Source organism: Solea senegalensis, linkage group LG10, assembly GCF_019176455.1.
Source record: "Solea senegalensis isolate Sse05_10M linkage group LG10, IFAPA_SoseM_1, whole genome shotgun sequence".
In the NCBI taxonomy this organism is placed as follows: Eukaryota; Metazoa; Chordata; class Actinopteri; order Pleuronectiformes; family Soleidae; genus Solea; species Solea senegalensis.
Window position 1 is genome coordinate 2312647 of NC_058030.1, and position 22182 is coordinate 2334828.

The 22182-nt window shown below is 40.3% G+C and overlaps 2 protein-coding genes across 2 annotated transcripts in view; both read right to left on the minus strand.

Moving 5' to 3' along the window:
• Positions 1-406: 406 nt before the first annotated feature.
• On the minus strand, positions 407-21167 carry slc7a5 (solute carrier family 7 member 5). Its single transcript, XM_044035560.1, has 10 exons — positions 19926-21167; positions 15803-15928; positions 7972-8077; positions 7097-7141; positions 6873-6996; positions 6327-6430; positions 5604-5700; positions 5290-5439; positions 3212-3389; positions 407-3125 (listed from the first exon to the last, which is right to left on the minus strand). Exons 1-10 carry the CDS (start codon positions 20467-20469, stop codon positions 3070-3072), a joined length of 1530 nt encoding a protein of 509 aa, XP_043891495.1. The 5' UTR covers positions 20470-21167; the 3' UTR covers positions 407-3069.
• The window catches only part of ca5a (carbonic anhydrase Va), a 28063-nt gene continuing 21413 nt past the window's right edge, over positions 15533-22182 (minus strand). Inside the window, exon 8 of the mRNA XM_044035562.1 lies at positions 15533-15567. The gene's annotated coding sequence lies outside the window, so the exon portion shown is untranslated. The remainder of the gene's footprint in view (positions 15568-22182) is intronic.

Consider the following 22182-nt stretch of genomic DNA (forward strand, 5'->3'; position numbering starts at 1 on the left):
TCATTCTACATTTTTATCTGTCCGATATCTGATGCAGTGATTTTGACCAGTATCGGTCCGATACCGATACAGACCAATACCGATTCCCATCGCTGCGAAAGTTTGACCTCTGGCTCCAGGTCATTTGAGTTTGAGACCCCGGTTCTATACAGTTTAAAATTAAATAATAAAAAGATAAAATATTCACAGAGTCAAAAGTAGATTATTACAGTTTTTTTTAACCATGCTAGCACCGCAGTTATAGAGAAAACAATGTTACAAATGCTTGTTTGTGCCACTTAAATAATAATAAAAAAATATATTAGTAAGTATGAAACCCTTGATGACGAAAAGGCATAAGAGTGAAACAAATCGGCTGCTATTTTCTTAAAATTTTGTTGGAAAAAAAAGAGTCAAAACCAAGTCATAAGGATGGAAAAAAACTCGAGATTTATTCATAAAGCACTTTCCACAAAATGTCCTGTAAACAAAATTAAAGTGACTAAACAATAAACGAACAAAAGTCTCCTAAAAAAATAAATAAATTAGCTTTCTAAGTCCTAAATCCTACATCAAGTTAGTTTCCCCCCCGCCATCGACGAAGCGCGATGGCTGGAGTGTTAGAAAAGTTTCTGGTGCTAAGACATACACATTAAACCTGTCCTGCATTCTGTCTCCATGGTAACAACTCCAAACCGCCCTCTACACAGGGGGTCGCATCGCAAGTCACCGTCGCTATGGATACGGCGGAGCCATGGTCACGTACTTTTTTTCCGTTGCAGGACGAGGGTGGACGTTAGTAATACAGCAGTAACTCTTGTTTCTGGAGGAGTGAGGAAATAAAAACGGAATGATGTGTGCGGATAAAAAAAAGAAAAGAAGAAGAATAGTTCATATTGAGATCTGATGTTTTTCCTTTGACATTTCAACCCCTCCCACCCCCGCCAAACAAAATAAACAAAAACATTTTTCCTATTTCCTTTTGAGGATTTCTCTCGATGTACTGAAGCACATTAACAATCCACACACACACACACACACTTGTACAGCATTCTTCATGAGGACACGCATAGACAAAGACATAATTCATTCTTTAGTTTTTGACCCAGAACCATAACCGTCACAACTAAGTGACTGAATCTAACCGTTAAACCAACGCTAACATTAACCCAAGAGCGGAGTCCTCATTTTCACAATAAAAGTCCTTGATTCCTGTGGTTTACACGTTTTTTGGTCCTCTACATACAAGAAGTTGCAGTGAGGACACTCAAGACATGATGCATCAAGTCTTTACCCTCAAAATGTGGGCAACAGAACATAAAATGTCCTCACTTTCACAATAAAAGTCCTTGATTCCTGTGGTTTATAAGCTTTTTGGTCCTCACAAAGATGTACGTACAAGAAGTCTTGGTGTGGACACTCGGACATGATGTAGTCCCTAGCCGCTTACCCTAACCTTAACCATCACAACTAAATGCCTAACTGTAACCCAGTTCTAACCCGAAAACCAAGTATTAACTTGAGGATCACTCTCACTCCCAATGGTTTATACATTTTCCGGTCCTCACAAAGATAGCCATACAAGAAAACACAAATACACACACACACACGCGTGTGCACGGCTATTCTTTTCAGGACACTGCATTGACTCCCATTAATTTGAACAGCTGAAACTAAGCATCATCCATAACCAGTTAAACTCTAACCGCTTTAAGAAAATGAAGTTCTGCCTCATTAGGACCAGGTTTTGGTCTCCATGAGTGGACGACTGGTCCATTCCAGACAAATGTCCTAAAGAGGTTAACGTTGTGGAGTGTAAACATTTCTTTACATTTCAGTAACACACATCCAGACTTTGAGTAAGCGTAAGGTTTTCTTTCCAATCTGGTAAATTCCCACAGTGTCATTTTCTAATGAAACCTCCTTGACGACAAAAAAAAGGGGCGGGATTTGATTTAACCACGAGTGGACCATAGTATGTCCGGGGAGAAAAAAAAAAAAAAAAGGTAAAATCTTATTAGGACAACGACCACGAACTTGAGGATCGTGACAGCGCACGACTATTAACGGAAGTGGTCGGAGAAAACAAAGTGACGACTTCTACATAAATGCAAACAAAACTTAAAAAGACCCAACAAGTTGTTAAGAAAGCAGCGAGCTCACGAGCGGGTGAGCGACTTTTGTCACAGTCGGCAGTTCGTCACTTGCCCGGTAAGGCACGATTATCCTAAATGTAACACGTCTCTCTCACGATGGAGTTATCTCTACAGGGGTTCCCAAGCCTTGGTTGACATCAGATTCAGGGACTTTTCAAGGCCTTTCCTGGACGAATTCCCCGCTCAAATTCAAGGACCGAATGTGCTGACACAGCTTCAGATGGGAGGAGCCACTTCTCCGCATGATGGCGTCCACTTTTATTCTGTATCTGGACAAGTGATTGTCCTTGGGATCGTGGGTCAAAGTCAGTGTTTGTAAATTGTCTTTGGTGAGACAGATGTTGGAAATCCGTCCTCATTTATGAGAGAGACAGTTGACAGTGGACAGTGTCCACAACACCGCTAGTGATCATGACTCGACGTTTGGTCTGCATAGGCCCAAACAATGCCGGGCGTGAAACAGAGGAGACATTTACCTAAATATTAACTTCACTTCTTCCTTGCACCAAAAGTCAAGCACTTTCAATAACCCAATGTCGATTTAGGGCAATTTCCAAAACTTTCAAGGGCCTTGAGAAAGTCTCACGGACTTCAAGGACTGGTGGGAAACCTCTATCTACAAAAACAAACAAACCAGTAAGTTGAAATGCATCATCAAAAAGACAGTAAAGATGCATATTTCTTCTTCTACAGTTAGTGACTAAACAAACGTAACATAAACCAAAGAGAAACAGAAAGTCTTTATCAGGTTCGACATCGCGGTGTGTGTGTGTGTGTGTGTGTGTGTGTGTGAGATAGAGTTGAAAGGCGTCAACACAGATCGTTGCTCATCAGCCGTCAGGTCGGAGGCCGTAGATCACGGTTCATACATCGATCTGATCGGGGTCGCCGGCTGGAGTTTGAGGCGAGGATGCTTTTGTTTTTGTTTGTTTTTCTACGACTCCTGAGGCACCACCTCCATCACCTTCTGGCACAGAGCTGTCGTCGAAGCTGCGAAGACAGTGGAGTGAAGTTTAACCACGTGTAAAAAAACAACAAAAACAACCTCAAACGTGAGACGTGCACTCTGCACTTACAGAGTCCGCGCAGCAGCCACTTGGGTTTGGTTTTCCACCACACGCCCAACATGTAGAAGGGCAGACCGGTGGCGATGATGCCGAAGCCAATGGCGCACTCTTTGGGAGTCTTCCAGAAGGAGACGACGACGAGGAAGAAGCAGGCCATCACGAAGGTCACTGGCAGCAGAATATTTACCTGAGGGAAGAAGACAGGAGAGATTGAGGCTCCGCCCACACAATCTTTTCCCCTTTGTCGGATTATGGCGTCATCCTTTTCCTAAAATAGCGTATTGTTCGTCTACACGAACACCCAAGGGTGACATTTTGAGTTTTTTGACACTCTTTCATTAAAGAAAACAAACTGAACTGAAACTGAAAACTGAACACTGCAATCAGGTGGTATCAAGTGCCAATGACATCACCCACTGGACGACACCAGCTGTCAATCACACTGGTCTATTTACCCTTAGCGACTGAAGAAGAGCAGCTGAAACTAGTAATCGAGACCATGAACTCCTCAGGGAAAATGTTTAAAGAGTACAGGCTCATTTTCCTCATTGACTTCCATTCAAACAGACCAGCAGAGCTCTGTGTATATATATAGATATATATATATACACACACATATATATATATATATATATGTGTGCATATATATATATATCTATATATATATCTATATATATATATATATAGATATATATGTATATATATATACACATATGTATATATATATATATGTATATATATATATATATATATATATATATATATATATATACACACATATATATATATATATATCTATATACACATATCTATATATATATATGTATATATATACACATATGTATATAGATATATATATATCTATATATATAGATGTATATATGTATATATATATATGTATATATATTCCCTTAAAAACATACAGTAGACCTCAGAAAGCTGCATATATCATCTTTACTGCAAAACTCGAGGCTTCAAAAGTGCGATTCACAAACCAGCGAGTGATGCCACGGTGAGAGTGATTCGCATTTGCCAAGAATTACAGTCAAATTAATGAGATCAAATAAGTCAAAGCTGTGTAGATACAGGTTAGGATCCCAAAAAACAATGAGCTGAGAGACTCTAAAATGCTAAAATAATCCCCAGCATGTTCCGCATACACTCATGTATCATAGATAAATTATAATCCCGAATCCATGCACTTGTACGTGGCTGGTTGTCATGTTTCAAAGCCTTTTCTGCTGCGGTGAATGCAAATGATAACACTGTGATACTTGAAAATCCTGAGGTTTCATTACGCTGACTGGTTACTGGTATGTGTTGAACAACAGATCAACCACACACACACACACACACACACACACACACACACACACTGCATCAAATGTAATTAAACACACCCTCACATGCAAACATGGAACAATAGCACATTTGTCTTCGGTGTGTCGTGCGTCCTGCAGCAAATGTTTAAATGCAAATGTTTTCTCTCACTCACACACACACACACACACACACACGCACACACACACACGCACACACACACACACACACAGGGTGAAATCCCTTACCCTAACCTTATCTATCACAATTAAGTGCCTCACCTTAACTTTTACCTTAAAAGCAGGCCTTAACCCCACAAAAAGCCCTTTAAAGATGTGGGGAGCAGCCAAAATGTGACCATCTCACTCGTTTATACGAATTTTTGGTCCTCACAAAGCCACAAATACAACACACGCACACACACACACACACACACAAGCCTAAACACCAGCTGACAAACATCCAGCGTCTCCATCTTTTAATCTGAGCTCACTCTGTTCATCTGAGCGCTGTTGAATGAATCCGTTGTCTGAACGAGACAAAGACGAAAGACTTCCTGTCGCCAAAGCTAACTTTAAGTGGGAGTCAATGCTGAATATTCAGTGTCCACTTGTCTGTCTGTGTGTGTGTGAGTGTGTGTGTGTGTGTGTGTGTGTGAGAGCTGTGGGAGTAATTCTCCACATTAGTTTGGGAAGTAAAGACAAAGACACACATGCAGTTGTCCCGATTCTTAAATTCCAATTGCGTTTCACTTTTTTTTGGCTCACCTTGATGGGTCGCTCCATCTCTGGCTTCTTGTAACGCAGCCACATCATCCCGATGATCGCCATGGCGATGCAGAGCCAGTTGAAGAAGCTGAAGAAGTTTATGACGGAGTAGATGTCCGTGGAGAAGGCGTACAGCAGCGTCATCAAACACTGGAGAGAGCGCAAGAGGGACCTGATTTATTTACTTTATTAAGAGGATAAATGATCTGGTTTTCATGCATTTGTCACAAGGACGACGATATATTATCGTACGTATACGATATTTATGCCCCACTCTGTGATTGTGTGATTGTGATTATAAAGCAAATACACACCGTGAATAGAAGTGAGGGCAGTGGGGTGAGCAGAGTGGGGTGGATCATGGACAACAGACTGGGCAGGTGACCCTCCCGTGAGCCCACAAAGAATAACCTGGGAGGGGAAAAACAACAAAACTATGTGAGATACTAACGTAATCAATTCAATATTTTATTTAGAGCTTATTGAACGCAAAGAAAATGCATTAAGATGCTCAAGGAAGCTCAACTGTGTCAGTGTGGACATCTGACTAAAGGACAGACACTGTAACAATTCACTTAATTAACCCACACCTTGGTTGACATCAAATTCAATGACTTTCCAGGACCAAAGCCCTCAAATTCAAGGACCGAATGAGCTGACACAGCTTAAGATGGGTGGATGGCGTCCACTTTTATTGATCTTGGTCAAAGCCAGAATTTGTCATTTTGGATTTTTCATTGCCCGGACATCACGCCGTCTGCATGGAGACAATGGACAGTGTCCACAACACCGCTAGTAATAATGACTCCAAGTTTGTTCAGCGTAGGCCTAGACTACGCACATCAACAGTGAAACAGTAGGTGGCGTCGTAACAAACAAGGGAGACATTAAACTAAATATCAACTTCACTTCTTTCTTGCAGAAAATCCAAGCACTTTCAATGACCCATGTTTGAATTTTTAAGGATTCCAAGGACCCGTAGGAAGGCTGTCTCACGTTGTGTTGATTATCTGTTTCCAGGTCCTTTTTTTTATTACCTGGACGATGTGAAGAGAGATCCGTTGACTGATCCAAAGCAGGACAGGCCGACAAACACCGGAATGATCCAGGCCATCACACCCAGGTGACGGTTACCGAAATCCTGCGGGACACCGACATGAGACACTGAGTCGAGCATCATCAGCAAAGTGAGTGACAATTCGCTCCTGTTGCGTGTTGTGTATACACGCTACAAAAATGTGAGGATGGATGATTTAAATACTGGTCAGGCTTGTCGGTCAGTTCTGTAGCTGTAAGCACGTGAACAAGACGAGCTTCTTTAGCTTCTGGAACTTGTACATTCTTTCATTCAATAAACGTATTATTGAAAAGAGGAGAGGGAACAAAAACTCTCCAGTGTCTGACATTGCAAGCTTATATTTTACAGATTTGAAGGAAAACATTCAAAGCAATTACGGTTTCAAATGAGTCAATTAATGTTAGATCATTGAAGGAACCAGTTCACTGTGGTTTTAAAAAGCATGATTTTTACCTTTCCACACCGTAGCAAAACACAACGTGAGCGTATGACGTGCTGCACTCACCACAGCGACGGCCTCCGAGTTGAGCATCTCATCTGGGGAGAGGGTGGTGAAATACGCCAGGTTGGTCAGAACGTACACTACTGTGACTATGGGCAGAGAGATGATGATGGCTCTGGGAAGGTTTCTGAGGAAGACCATCAATCAAACAGGGAGTGAGTTTCTACACACGCGTCAGTATTATTATTATTATTATTATTATTATTAGGTCAATGATTGAAACTCACTTGAAAGGTTCAATCATTTCCTCTGTAACAAAATTCAAGTAGTTCCTGGAAGAAAGAGAGAGGCACAGTTCCACTTACACTGAAAAACAAGTGTATTACATATAGTTTCAAATGCTTCATTAAAGATGTGAAAAAGCTACTTTTTAATTTGTAGTCCATTTCAATGAGGACATTTTAGTGCGTCAGGGGTGTTAGTGTGAGTTTTTTAGGTTGACATAATGGCAGACAAAGTCCTTCAGACACAAATATGTACTTTTATTTATATATATATTTATTATTTTTTATTATTATTATTATTATATATATTAGATATTTATAAATATTATATAGCTAGACCTGTGGAAAATGAACTAAAATAGTGACTGTATTGATTGTTTTGAATGGTTTTTTTTTAATAATTAGAAGTTCTCTGTGTTTTCAGCTTCTTAAATGTGAATATTTTGTGGTTTTTTGCTCCATAGAACACAGGAATCGGTGGATTGGTGGATTCTGAGAACATTATGTGCAGGTTAGGGAAACACCGATCAACATTTTCTGACAACAAGTCTTCGATTAGTAGTAGCAGCCCTATTTGAAACCACATCATCATTAAATCACTATTATACAGTACATATATTACATAAGTTTATGATGTCTTCCTATATTCACAGAGGCAAGAACTATCAAGAAAAAGGCAGGTTGATAATTTGATACTATCATAATATTAATATTTTTAGTGGAATATCACAAAAAGACAATATTATTTACTATAATATTAATATTAACTACTGTAAAATGACTAATGATCCACGTACGTCTGTTTCAGTCCTTCCATCATGACTGAAAATTAACAAAATATTGGAAGCCAGTGGAAAACAGTGGAAGCCTCGACTCACCAACCACCGTAGGCAAACAGACCGCTGTACAGCGCCAGGCCAATCTTCCCAACGTCATAGTGGGAGCCTTCGAAGGAATTCTCTGGAAGCAGTTCATCTGTTCCACCTGGAGAAGACGAGGACACAACAGAGACTTGGTTTTATGGTTTATTTCAGGAAAAAGGAGAAAAAGAAGAAGGGATCTTCTTCCTTGTGATCTTGGTCAACATCAGTGTTTGTAATTTTCTTTGGTGAGACCGAGATCTTGGATCACGTCGTCATTTGGTCTCTCTTGCTTAACTTCACTCACTCATTGTTCTGCACGGAATCTTACGTCAATTTAGGGCAATTTTCAAAAACTTGGGAACCCTGTTGGGATCCCTGCCACAAATGTAGAATTGAATCAAGCTCAGATGAACGGAGACACAGTCAATAAGAGACTCAGACTGTGGATCAACCTGAGGCGCAGCTGGACCAGCAGGTGCAGGAGAAACTGTTTTGGTTTTTTTTAACTACTGCTTGGCCATTTTGAGGATTGAAGGCAGTTTTAGTTGCGGCTCTTTGTCTGACGACGTACAGGCTTCTGCTGGTTTGTGCGACATACCATCCAGACAAACTCCCCCCACAACACACACACACACATTCTCAGACACAGCGCTGGTTGCTAAACCAACAGCCAGGGGCAGTGTTGGTACTGGGAGAGTCAACCGTAAGCCTCTATGTGACAGGGGAAAAGCCTGATCACTGCACCAAGAGAAAAGATCCGCGTCCACACCATCCCACACACCGACAGTGTGCAGGGACCTCAGGGTCTAGTTTCTTCACCCCCGTCATTTTGTAATGTTTGTAGACAAAATCAAGACATTTTTATGGACCAAACACACGTTACAGTCGATGACGTCGGGTTCCATTCTAAAAGGTCAGATATATTCAGTAAACCTTCCACCGCGTTGCTCAGGAAACTGTGATCAGATGGTCACATGATACCAGTGCCAGGCAGCGAAAATGAGACACACACCCGATGAAAAATGCATACACACACACACACACGTATACTTAAGATGCACATGCACATTTTAAAAAATAACTACATTTAAGTTCATTTAAGTTCTTTCTATTATAAAAGTGGATGTATGCAGACACTAAATAGACTCACCTCACTGGATTAAGCCTTGACGGTGACGATCTTAATGCCAAAGATAAATTCATTTATAATCCAGCCAACGCTAGCCCCTGTGGCGCCCCCCCGAGTGAGATTATAAGATTTATGGGACATTCCCCTTCTTCTTAAACTAAATTAACTATTGACTTGGATTATCTTGGATAAAGTTTTTTATAAAGAGCTTTTTTAGATATTCAATGAATGACACATGTGTGAGCAGTATGGTTGCGAAGGGTCGAAAAATTCCTGGTAAATTTCCGGAACCTTTTTGAAAATTTTGGAAATATTCCAAATTGGAAAATGGGCATTAACTGGAAATTATGAATAATTTAAAGAAACTGGGTCATGCACAAATATAAACATTTTGTTTTGTCACAAGCAGACTTGATTTACAGAAATGATAGAGTAGCACATTTTTCGATGCTTAATTATTTCATTGAACAACAAAAACGTGAGTACAAACATATTATTAACTATATTTAAGCTAAAAAACAACTCCAGTTCATTCCCATATATTTCCATAAATTGTTTTTACAACCTTATAACCTTATCATCTGCATCCATTTTGTCCAATCATGTGCACTTCAAAATAAACAATTCAATTAATACAGGTTTTTGCACATGTACACACCAGAACCAGAATTTAAATTTGAACCGTCCCACGTCACAAAACTGCACCTCCTTCTGAAAGGAGGGACGGATTAGGTGAAGATAATCAGATTACACTGGACTCTAATCTGAGATGCTGGCTGACAGTGAGTTTATGAGTCACAAAGACACACACACACACACACACACACACAGGGAAATTCGGTTTGTAAGGCAGAGGGTGACACTCGCAGGTAGGTTGCGTGTCAGTGACGTACAGAGTGTGTGCAGCTTTACTCGTCGTCACCATAGTAACACACAAGCTTTGTCCATCTGACATACACATCTCAGAATTATCAGAAACATTAATGACGGACTCACTGTCTGAATGTTTAACTACATTATTTACCAATGATATTGATCATTTATCTACGTTTTTGAGTGTTTATTTTAATTAAAAACAGGTTATCTGCGTTCAGCCACTAAAACACAACAGTGAACCATTATCTTTGTGGACAAATCATGACATTTGTGGACGTTGTCTTTTTTAATCAATACATTTATCAAGCGAACAGCAAATAACGATTATTTTCATGATGAATTCATTTGTTTATTTCATCATTTCGCGATGGGCATTTCTAGCAAAAAATGCTATTTGAATATTCGATAATAATATTATTTATCGAATATTCTAAACCCAAGCGCATGAGAAGCTTGTGAGAGTAATGAAGGGTTCACGGCGTGTTGAGCTTAGAGGAACAGCTTTAAGGTGCATTCAAGAAATCTTGTAAATTCCATCACTTCTGCAAAAACACCAAGTGACTAAATGCTAGAAAAGATATAAATTTTTTTGTATTTATAAATGGAATCATGAATGAAACGTTTGATGTGTGTCTTTTTAATATTTTACAAATAGTCACAGGAAATAATAATTGAATACTTGTGCCATTTTAAGTTTTTGTCTGTTAAATTTCAGAAAGCGGTTAAAGTGGTTTTCTGATTAATAGATTTTTGAGTATTTGCTCTCGCTTCCATAAATCACCTGCTCACAATAACAGCAGCCCGACGACAGAGTTTCCCCCGACTTAATCCCAGCCACGCGCTCAGTCTTTGACTCTAACTATAGATAATCTGAGGTGTCTGCGATAAACTGTCATCAGGAGCGGCTTTGATGAAAAAGACCAGTGTTTAACTTGCAAAGAGTGGCAACAGAACAAGGCTGACTTTTGAAACAGCAATTAGGAGAGGACTAGGATCACAAATGAGTCAAATGACTCCTCATGCATCAGTTACAAACCCAAACAGGTATTAGACGAAGCTGCGGGGATTAGGATCAGTTCAAACATGGAGGCTGGAGGAGGAGCAGCTTTGTTTGTCCTCCCTCCAGTGCAGCAAATTAAAGGCTCAAAACTTGAGCACAATTATTTACAGAAAGATTTGCCTGTTACTATTTTAAAAAAATAGACTTACAGTTCATACAATTATATTTAGGGATGTCCCTAAATATCCTTGATATCAGCCAAAAAATTAGTATAGGATGATATTGTGCCTATAACATGATCACAACAACAGCGTGTGTGCTACTGCTATTTCAGAAGTTAAACATTTTGCACATGCACATGCACGGTGAGCACCAGCTAGCTGTTAGCACCATGCTAGCTCATCCTGAGGCGAGCTGCTAAAACATTATTTCATAAACCAGCGCCACCTGTTGACTTCCAACAGCTTCCCTTTGTTAATTATACCCCAAAAACCAGCCATGCCAAGAACTTTCTGTGTTTTAAATGTCCTGAATGTCCTGAAGCTCCACACATGGAGCTAAGTACGTCTGCGGGACCGGTTTACACAGTGTGGGTTGGGTGAAAAGAAGGGGGGTGTTCTCTGAAAAAACGCTGTTACCTGAACATGGGTGCTCTAAAAACACCACCATTAGCACTTGGTACTTTCCTCCTGATGAAATTAACCATAGACTGTATGAAATTAACATGGAAAAAATCTAATATTCTTATGTTGAAGGTTAAAATCGATGTAACTCATTGGTTAATAATAAATGGGTCAGTTTTTCTCATGCCTACTGTTGCTGAGTAATATCACTTGATCAAGCCTATTCTAACATTCCACACTACAAAATAAGTAATTCAAGAATGTATGATGATATCGCTGACATCGTATCGGATTGATATCGGTATCTAGGCTGCAATATCGGTATCGTATCGGAAGTGAAATATCGGGACATCCCTAATTATATTGTGAATTTTGATCGGGATAATCATGACAGGAAAATGTCATATTACCCCATGGTTTTGTGTTTATTTTCATCATAGACAGTTGTTACTTATGATGAATTAGAGACCATTCATGTAAGGAACATGTACGAGCACTCTCTCTCTTTACTGACGCGTGATTGGTCAAACAGTGACATTTCAATGCTGCCAGTACATGAATGATGGCGTAATTAAACTTCTTGGTACATAATTGTTTATAAATATTTTTATGCTTGAAACCTTCCCAACTATTATTTATTTGACTTATTAAAGAAAATGTAAATTTACATCTACTCCGGCACGAGTATGAAAAATATGGTGTTAATTTGACTACAGAAGAGACTAAATGACCTCTGCAGTTAGGCGCAGGGTAAAATGTATACATACATACATACATATATATATATACACACATATATATACATACATACACATACATATCGTACATCCTTAGACGCCACTATTATCAGAATAGTCGACTAATTGTTTCAATAATCAGACTTGTGATGGAAAGGACTGTGACACCACATAATCACATGCACATAAGTGTGATATTTGTTTGTCGTCAGGCCAAATGTCAAATATTACACCTTGAGAGCTCGTACACAAACCACAAAGAGCAAAGATTTGCTGTTGCAGTTTGAGTTAAACTGTGAAAAAGTAGGTTAAGAGGTCTTTGAACCAGACAGGAAACGCAAACACAGCTGCAGGAAGCACACAGAAAAACACACGTGTTTTCAAAAGGCGCCTCGCTCTCTCTCTCTTTCTCGCTCTCTCTCTCTTGCTCTCTCTCTCTCGCTCTCTAAAGTACAAACAGCTTTGCAGCAGAGTTCAAGTCTGACACAACACACCCTGCTGTCAGTTTCCTTCTACGGATTATTGCCACCGTTTGTTTTAGGATTAAACTCAAAACTGTAAGATTTGCTGATCTGTGTCACACACAGTGACTCACTTTGGCTACAGTGTAATTGATCTCATTCAGATTTTTCTCTTCTCATACACGTCAGACACGACCCACCAACGTGTGACAAGGCAGAAAGCACATTAATTAAAATCACGGTCAGAGTGGAAATAAAAGCTGGTATGACTTTAGGTATGAGCATTTTCTTCTCCCGGCTGAGTGGGCAGCGGGATTGGCGAGGATTTCTAAATTTCAAAATAAAGCCCCTTTAACATCCGTTTCAAAAATCACATATATCATCGCGGATTTACTGTAATCAAATGCAACACATGACAGCTTTGCTCCAAACAGCAGGAGGTTTTTTTCCCCCTTTAATCATAAGAAAGGAAGCGGAAAATAAAGGGTATTAAGCCAAGTTTCATATTAAGGACTATGATATGAACCACTGTTGTCTCATTTCTGTGGCACGAACCCAGTGAACCCAAGTGCTGGTGGAGAAGGACTTAATTATAAAATAATTAAGTCAGAAATCGTTAAAAAACGTTTGTCAAACGTGGAAATGATGATGTTCTCAAAAGTCTTGTTTTGTCTACAATCCAAAAATTGATTTCTTTGTTGAGAGAACACATCAAACTAATAAATAAAAATACAATAGATTAAATGTCAAACATGAGAAGGGGGAATTTAAATATCAACACTCAGTGCTGGAGAGGACACATTTATAAATGGAGAAGTATTTCAAGTTCTACCAATGCAGCTGCAGAGTGGGAACAAGAGGCTTTTTTGATAAGTTGTGAGGCCTCTTTCCAGAACCACCTGCCAGGTTGCACAGTAGCTCTAGTATTCAGAGGCCCTCTTACTCCTCTGCACATGCATAATTCTTCTTCCAGGGTTTTGTCTCATTGCGTCATAGTGGCCTATTCACGGATTCTCGCGTCCTTTGTAAACTGTGATCGTTTTAAGACAAAGTTGCTAAAGCTGTTTTTTTTGCGTTTGTGTATTCGTGCTTTGCTCGTATCTATTATTGACGTTTGTGTTAGGGTTTAAAAATTCAATAACAAATTGAAAAAACAACATATTTGATGTAGCGACGCAGCTAACAATTATATTCATAATAGATTAATGTGTCGAGGATTTTCTCCATTAAAAGTTTGGTCCAGAAAATGTCAGAAAATGTAGAAAAATATTGATCAGTCCGTCAAACCTGGAAATGATGATGCTCTCAAATGTCTTGTTTTAATAATGTATTTGTTAAATGGACCAAAGAAACCAGGAAGAATTCACATTTAAGAAGCTAAAACAATCAGCAATCTTGTTTTAATAATGGAAAAAAAACAAACCCGATAAATCGTTTATCAAAATAGTTGATGATTCATTTAATAATCGGATTATACGTGTAATAGTTTCAGCCCTAAAATAAAAAGGTAATTATGTGGACAAAAAGAATTCAAAAAGGAAACTATAAACAAGATAAAAGCCAAGACAGAGACTAAAATAAATACAAAGTGATAAATACAATAAAAAGTGTAAAAAAATTTGTATAATGACTGCATTTTGTTTAACTTAGTTATAGCAGCAGGAACAAAGCTGTCCTTGTTCCCTACTGCAACGATTACTTGATTAATCCATTATTAACCGTTTGAGGGTTTTTTTCCCAATAATTAAATTAAGCTCTCTCATTTTTCAGCTTGTTAAACGTGAATGTTCTCTGGTTTCTTTGCTCCACACAACAAACAAATAAAATAAAAATAAAAAAGAACATTTTAACAAGAACTGCATCACTTCCAGGTTTGATCGACACTTTTCAATATTTGGTGACATTTCATAAACCAAAGAAAATATCGACAGATGAATAGATTGTGAACATAATTGGGAAACTGTTTAAACGTGCATTTACTCTAAAGACACTGACTTTGGAACGTAGCCTGCTGCTGCTAACATCTCCAGACTTACTGACCCTTCTCTTTAATAGACCTTCAGTGGTTGGATCGTTCATCGTGAATGGGACACAAAGTCCCGTCTTTGTGACTAATGAGTACATTTTCAAATGAACAGCGCCGTGTTCTACTCAGAGGAGTCATTGTCCGATGCCTTTGTGTTGTGCCTCTTGTTTCTGGCTCGCACTTCAAAACATCCTGTGACTTAAATGAGTGTTTGCGAGAGTGGCACGACTCCAGCGAAGCTCGGCGGCCGCTTCTGCGAGTCCACGCCGCACTGAGTTCACTAACGTTATTGGAGACACAATGGGAGCTTTAAACACAGAGCGCTGCACAAACACAAATTGGGAATAAGAGGTTTATGGGTCGGTGCCGTCGCAGTCTCTCAGATGACACAAAAGCATCATCCTGTAGTTAAAGACAAATCCTCTTTGATTACAAGAATACTTGAACCTACAGAAGACTGAATAAGAGCCAAAGTCTTTCTCTTCTCCTTATATTGGGGCGTGTATGATCAATATTTCTATAAGTGATCACAGATATGAAATGATCTGGTTTGAGGGTTCACCAGCAGGGAGCGCTGCTGCTGCTGACTGAACACAAGCGGAGAAGAATTTTCACCCACATCAACCGCTGCAAGCCAAATGAACCCCTTCCTGCATCACACGGCACACACGTGGTATGTAGTATACCACATTCAAAGACTGGCCTACTTTGTGGTGGTGTGCTTCTGTACAGTATTGTGAACGTGTGTGTGTGTGTGTGGTTGTAGCTGTGTCTTTACTCCATTATTATTGGTGTTCAAATGTCGGGGGAAATCCAAAAATTGTGATTGTGATTCCTTGTAAGTTGTGTTTCAATGGAATGAACTCATTTGAACGCGACAGTTTGTAATAATTCCTCTTGAAAATGCAGCAATTGAAGATTACAGTATCGATGAGTCATTTACTGTCGGGACTCTGGGACGCGTGAGTGACCGCGCGTCGCTTGCGGACCGTACCTTGGGCGATCTTGACGAAGCCGATGATGATGATGAGGGCGAGCGCGAGGAGCTTGGCTGCAGCGAAGAAGTCCTGCACCCTGGTCGCCGCCTTCACGCTGTAGCAGTTCACGAAGGTCAACAGCACTGCGGAGAAAAGACAGAAGGATGAGGACGGACGGTGGACGAGATCACATCCCTTTTTTTTTTTCTGCTTATCAACCTCAACTCAAATGTCTTTATTCAATCTGGAGGAGGAAATGATACTAGACACACGAAGAACTAATTTCACACCTTTTAAAAACAGCTTTTAAAGTGTTATTTTTTTTATTTTTTTTTAAATAATTCCTGCACATGTACAGTACTTGTACCCCAGCCATCTCTACAGAACACTCACACACAAGTGGCCCCTGACCCTGCACCCCATTAAAAGTGATTAACTAAAGCAGCGGGTCCCTTCAGCAGCCCCTAAATTAGGCCAGAGCGACAACAAAAGGACGAGACAAAGCACAATGAGGCCCTGTGTGTGTGTGTGTGTGTGTGTGTGTGTGTGTGTGTGTGTGTGTGTGTGTGTGTGTAGAGAGAGAACAGTAGATCAAGTACAAAGACACGCAAACTCACAGAAGCAGGCACAAACTTAGACACGCATGCAAGCCAAGGCATTCACACTAAATTCCTCGAGAGAGACCAGTCACATGAAACAATGAAGCCCGAAAATAGACCTGTTGGTGTTTACGTGTCTCAAATTTCACGCAAAGCTATCTTTGTGAGGACAATTTGTGAGGACAATTATTAAGGCTTGGTTTTAGGGTTAGCCATTAAGTAATGATGGAATGCATTATGGGTATGAGAGTCCACACAAAGAATGCAGCGCCAGTGTGTGTGTGTGTGTGTGTGTGTGTGTGTAGAGGTTCTCATTCTCCCCAATGACCCCGACCACCCTACTGCTGCCCACAGCACAGGAATTCACATGTACACTACGAAACTCATTAAACACACACGCACACACAGATAACCTTACTCTTGGTCCATGGCCTTGTCATGTGGTCTCAGTCTGGATTAAGATTTCAGTCATTTTCAGGTACAAGGTCACTGGCGAGCACCACCCACACACACACATAAATAGTCTATATATATTAGTGTATATAGTATCCAATGTCATATGTAAGCGTGTAGTAGGAGGCGCACTTATGTGGGGGCAGGTCAACAAACTCAGACAGGTGCCTCCAGGCTGAAAGAGGCACTAATCCAGATTTAACTTTGTTAAGTCTCAACACAAAACAAAGCACATGATGATGATGACGATGAGCTTGTGATTGCAAGACAATCATATGGCGACACGTCGCGCTATCTGTCGAAACTGAAGAAAACGAAATGTAACGGTTTACTTCAGAGCGCCTTCATTTATTCATTAAAATATCGATATTTGCTCTGGCGCATTGCACGAGGAAGGACGACGATATAGCAGCAAATCGATGTTTTGCCCCGCCCCTACTTCTACGGACACATGAGGTTAATTTTATTGTGTGGAAAAAGTAGCCAGCTCACAATTTTTCACAGCTCCCATGACCATTTTCATCCTGATGGAAGGTTTACCAACTTAGAAAGGATGGCTCAGATTTTTTTCTGCCAGCAGGAAGAAAGAAAAAAACAATGACAGCACTAAAATATAGACCTGCTGGACTCTACAATATCTTCAGAATGTGTTTCCTGCTGGAAGACTTGAGTTTGTCAACTGCTCACTCAAAAGGTCAAAGAAAAGTTGTTCAACCACTTCTGCCCTACACTCATATGTCCTAGTTCTTATCAGATTTCTCTCAGTGACACAAACATACCAAACGCGGTACAGCAGAAGCTAAATATGCTCATGTTTGCTTTTCATACTGTGGACTTTGGTGTTGTGAGAGTAAGCAGAGCGGTAACTTAGTTCACCTTTCAGGCAGAAAAAGCTTTGATTGCCTCATATAGCCAGAAATAAACCTGAACTATCCTTTAAACATTTTAAGTGAGTTCCTTTAAGTGTGTTTACTCGTGGATGCAAACATGGAAGTAAAGATATATTAAACAGCCACCAGGGGGCAGCTCCACTGACAATGGCAGTCTATGGGAAAATGAGCCTACTTGAATTGGCAGACTGTATGCAAAAATTGAATGATATCTCACGTCCATGAAATAAACGACTCAGTCTCTTGATCGTTACATTATAAGATAAATCTAATTGGACTACATCAATATTCATAATTTAGAATAAACAAATTTAAGAGCAGTTTTCATTTGAATCTGCAATTTAAACTAATGGAAAAACAAACAAATGTTAAAATACTTTATGTCAAGACATACTTGAATTTCCCTGAGGAGATAAAAAGTTTATCTATCTGCAAACTCAGAGGCGCTACTTTAAACTTATTTAATCCATATGTCATTGAGGGAAATTCTCAGATTTGTGATACATATTTGACTTATGGGTCATCATCATTTCTCTTTACCTTGACTCGCCGGTTGCGAAGCGCGTATTAACAAGTAAGTAAACTTGTAACATTTGGCCAAATCATCCTCCAACGCCCTCTTTTACCTGCCACATCACATGACCACTCGTAGCTCCATGGACTGGTGTTCTAACAAGACTGGTTCATGGTGAGAAAAGTCTTCAAATCTTTTTTAAGATAGTGGCCAAATTGCAAAACTCAAAGCTTTGAAATCGGCGTTCAGATTGATGACATGCTGCCACTTGCTCGTTGGTTACGCTCTCAAGAAATCTAACATTATGCCTAAGGCATAAGAGAAATAAGCAGCTGCTTGTAGTGTGTGGAGAAAACATTTTAACATGAAATAAATCAAGATATAGTTAGTGGTGGTTTAATCCAAGTACAGCATTACCACAGTCAGTGCATCACTTGTGATTTTACTGCCCTCTAATATTAAAAATGAAGAGTGATACTGCTTTGGTGTAAATAACACAACTATAATTAGTGCAATTTAAAGTGTTTGTATCAATAACAGTCAAGCAGTGGCTGCTGGGGGGGTGGAGCCAAATCAAATTCAGCTTATAGCCCCATAATGGCTTTGGCAGGCCCTGGTGTTGAAACTCCATCTAGGGCTGTGTGTGGGTTGTTGTTGTTGTTGTTGTTGTTTTGTTTTTTTTAATAATTAAAACAAGCACTCACAGATTTTTCAGCTTCCTAAATGTCAATATTTTTTGCTCCATATGACAAACAACAAGGATTATTAAAGGATTACTAAATTAATCACCAACTATTTTTCATAATCATTTATTCAATTTTAGAGTTGTTGTTTTTTTTTAAATAATTAAAGGATTTCAGATTTTTCAGCTTCCTAAATGTGAATATTTTCTGTTTTTTTGCCCAATTTAACAAAGAAATCATCGATACTGAATCAATTTGGTTTGTGGACAAACCAGACAGCGGAGAACATCATTATTTCGAGGTTTGGGAAACACTGATCGAACACTTTATGGACCAATTGAACACTTGATTAATCGAGAAAATAATTGACAGATGAATTAATTATGAAAATAATTGTTAGTTGCAGATTGATTTAGTTTGGGAACAAAACAAAACGTTTCAGAACATCGTTTGGGAAACACCAATCAATATTTTATAAATCAACAAATCAATCTTTAGGAAAATAATCGTTAGTCGCAGCCCCAAATTGATTAATTTAGTTCTGGTTGTACAAAACTAGACATTTAAGATAACATCTTTATTTTGAGGTTTGTCGGATTTTTTTTTTTTAATGGACCAAATGACCGCATTACCCGATTAACTGGGTACATAATCGACCGATTAATTATTAAAATAATCGTCGGTTGCAGCATCAACTGGAGCTGATGCAACACGGCGGTTTGAGGCTGCGCGCGAGCGCGTTTCAGGGGCACGTGCTCCGGCAGGAAATGTGAATTAACTGTAAACTGTGTGTAAACACGTGTTCACCTGTCTCACACACACACACACACAGGCAGACAGGTGTGTTCGTTTCCACATGTTTACACAAAAATGAAGGAAGTATGCTTCACTCCAGTGTGACTCATCATAGCCATCATCACCCTCATCATCATCATCATCATCCTCATCATCACCAGCAGCACCAGCAGCGTGTAACGTTGCATCATCGGATCCATACTCACGGATACAGAGGCAGGCCACCAGCTTAGCCCCGTTCTCCGGCACCGGACAGTCGGGGAAAATGGGTTTGAGGAGGTAGGTGGCGAACACGTAGGCGACGATGTACTGTGACGAGGGCCGTATGATGAGCAGCTCGATCCAGAGTTTGAGGAAAGCCGGCAGGGAGCCGTACACCTCCAGGATGTAGGCATAGTCCCCGCCGGACTTGGTGATGGTGGTGCCCAGCTCCGCGTAGCAGAGGGCGCCCACCGTGGAGAAGACGCCGCACACTGCCCACACTATCAGGGACAGACCCACCGAGCCTGCCTCCCTCACGACGCCGGTGGGTGTGATGAAGATGCCCGAGCCTATGATCGTGCCAACGATAATGGCCACGCCGTTGACCAGGGTGATGGTCCTCTTCAGGACGACCCCTTCTTCCTCCCCTCCGGCTCCCTGAGCCCCGGAGTTTGTCGTCTCCCCGACGGGCAGCATCCTCTCCGTGACATGTTTGTCCTCTTCCTTGTCCGCAAAGGAATTCGAGTTTCTCTTTTTCAAAGCAGACATGTTTGCTGGAGTTTCCTCTTTCTTCTTCTTCTTCTTCTTCTTCTTCGTCAGTCTAAGTGCAGGTGGGTCCGCGGTGTCAGCCACGCGGAGTCCTCAGTGAGGTTGAGGGTGTGTGAGAAGACAGCGTGGTTTCCCCCGTGTCTCTGCTGCGCCTGTGTACAAAGAGACCGTGGACACTGACGTTGGCACCACCTCCGTCAAGGCCAGCCCGCCCTGCTCTGCTATTCGCTCGGCGTCTCCTCCTCAACTGTGACCCCCCCAAACCCTTCCGACCATTTCCGCTCTCTAGCGGGAGACAGCGGTACTACATCCCAACGGCACACGCCCCGCCCCTCCCCCACCTCCTCCTTTCATCATCACTAACCTCCATTTTTGGAAGTTCAAGTGCGTTTCAAGAGACGTTGTGGGCCCCAATTCAACTCAAAAACATGATTATTTAGTAAAAGACAATAACAACAACATTCTGCAACTGGTTCTATAAAGAACTTTTTTGGCACCCCTCAAACACTATGTAAACCAAAATTGTTTACTCATTACTACAAAATACACTCTAAAAGTTTCTAAATCATCTGTATTTATAGAGCTCTTTTCTAGTCTTGAAGACCACTCAAAGCCGCTTTACAGCACAGTTGTCGGGAACAACATGGGGATACAAGGACACATTGGCATGTAGACTAGCAGCAGAGCTAGGAATCTAACCCACAACCTTCCAGTTGAAAGATGATTCGCTCTACCACTGAGCTACTGTAATACTTTTACTTCTCACAGTACATTTTATATCAGAAAATTACTTTTGATACCCTAGCACAGTCAATGTCATATACTTTTACTCAAGTAATACTGTAAAAGGTGACTTCAACTTCTACCAAAGTCATTTTTCTGGTAAGACACTTGTACTTTTACTCAAGTATCCCTTTTAGGTACTTTATACAAGACTGCACAGTGCCGCACACAGGCATGGTATATGTACTACAGTGTTTACAGTTGTTTCTTTGATTGTAGAGTAATCATATATGAATTTTATTCATGAATTTAGACTTCCTCTCTGCCGCTGTGTGAGGTTTTGAATCGTCAGGCAGGTAGTAGCAGCCACAACACAATCACTGCGTGTAAGGAAACACCTGAAGCACAGTACAGCTGCCAAGAAGCACTTAACGGCATGGAATGCTCACCTTCCCAAACTGGTTTAATGGTTTGATCATCTCAGACAGAGTGATTTACTTCCAGATTATTTACTTCTCCTGACTCTCCTGAATTTAGCAGCTTTAGTTTCCATTTTCATGTGAGAGCTGCTAACACGTTTCGCTTCTGTGTTGGCCTGAAGATGAGGGATTATTTCATGTAAGCATAAGCTAAACTTGGTGCTCAATGAGGCCTCAGGTATCATTTTGTTTTTTTTAATCTAAACTTTATTTATAAATCCAGTTGAGATTGAGAACACATGATCTTTGTATCGTTGGAGGTACACGTAAATGACATTTGACTACAGTTCAACGCTAAATGCTGCTTAACCAGCTGTCCTGGATTTTTGAACTGAAACAACAGACAGGGAGGATTTTGGGAAAGGAGTGGCACAGAACAGGGTAAGTAAGCTTCCCAGTGTGAGGTTAGAAAAGGACCTGCTGTGAGTTCTAGAGTTGAATATCTGAGACGAGGAGCTGATGGACTGACCATGGTGGAAATATACAGCTGTAGAAGGCAAGATCACTGGGA

Excerpts from the sequence above, each read along its gene's own strand:
- slc7a5 (XM_044035560.1), bottom strand. The coding sequence starts at position 20,469 with ATGTCTGCTTTGAAAAAGAGAAACTCGAATTCCTTTGCGGACAAGGAA. Across the intron at positions 15,929-19,925 it reads GGTGGCCTGCCTCTGTATCC|TGCTGTTGACCTTCGTGAAC; the intron begins GTGAGTATGGAT and ends TTTTCTCCGCAG. Across the intron at positions 3,390-5,289 it reads AGATGGAGCGACCCATCAAG|GTAAATATTCTGCTGCCAGT; the intron begins GTGAGCCAAAAA and ends TTCTTCCCTCAG.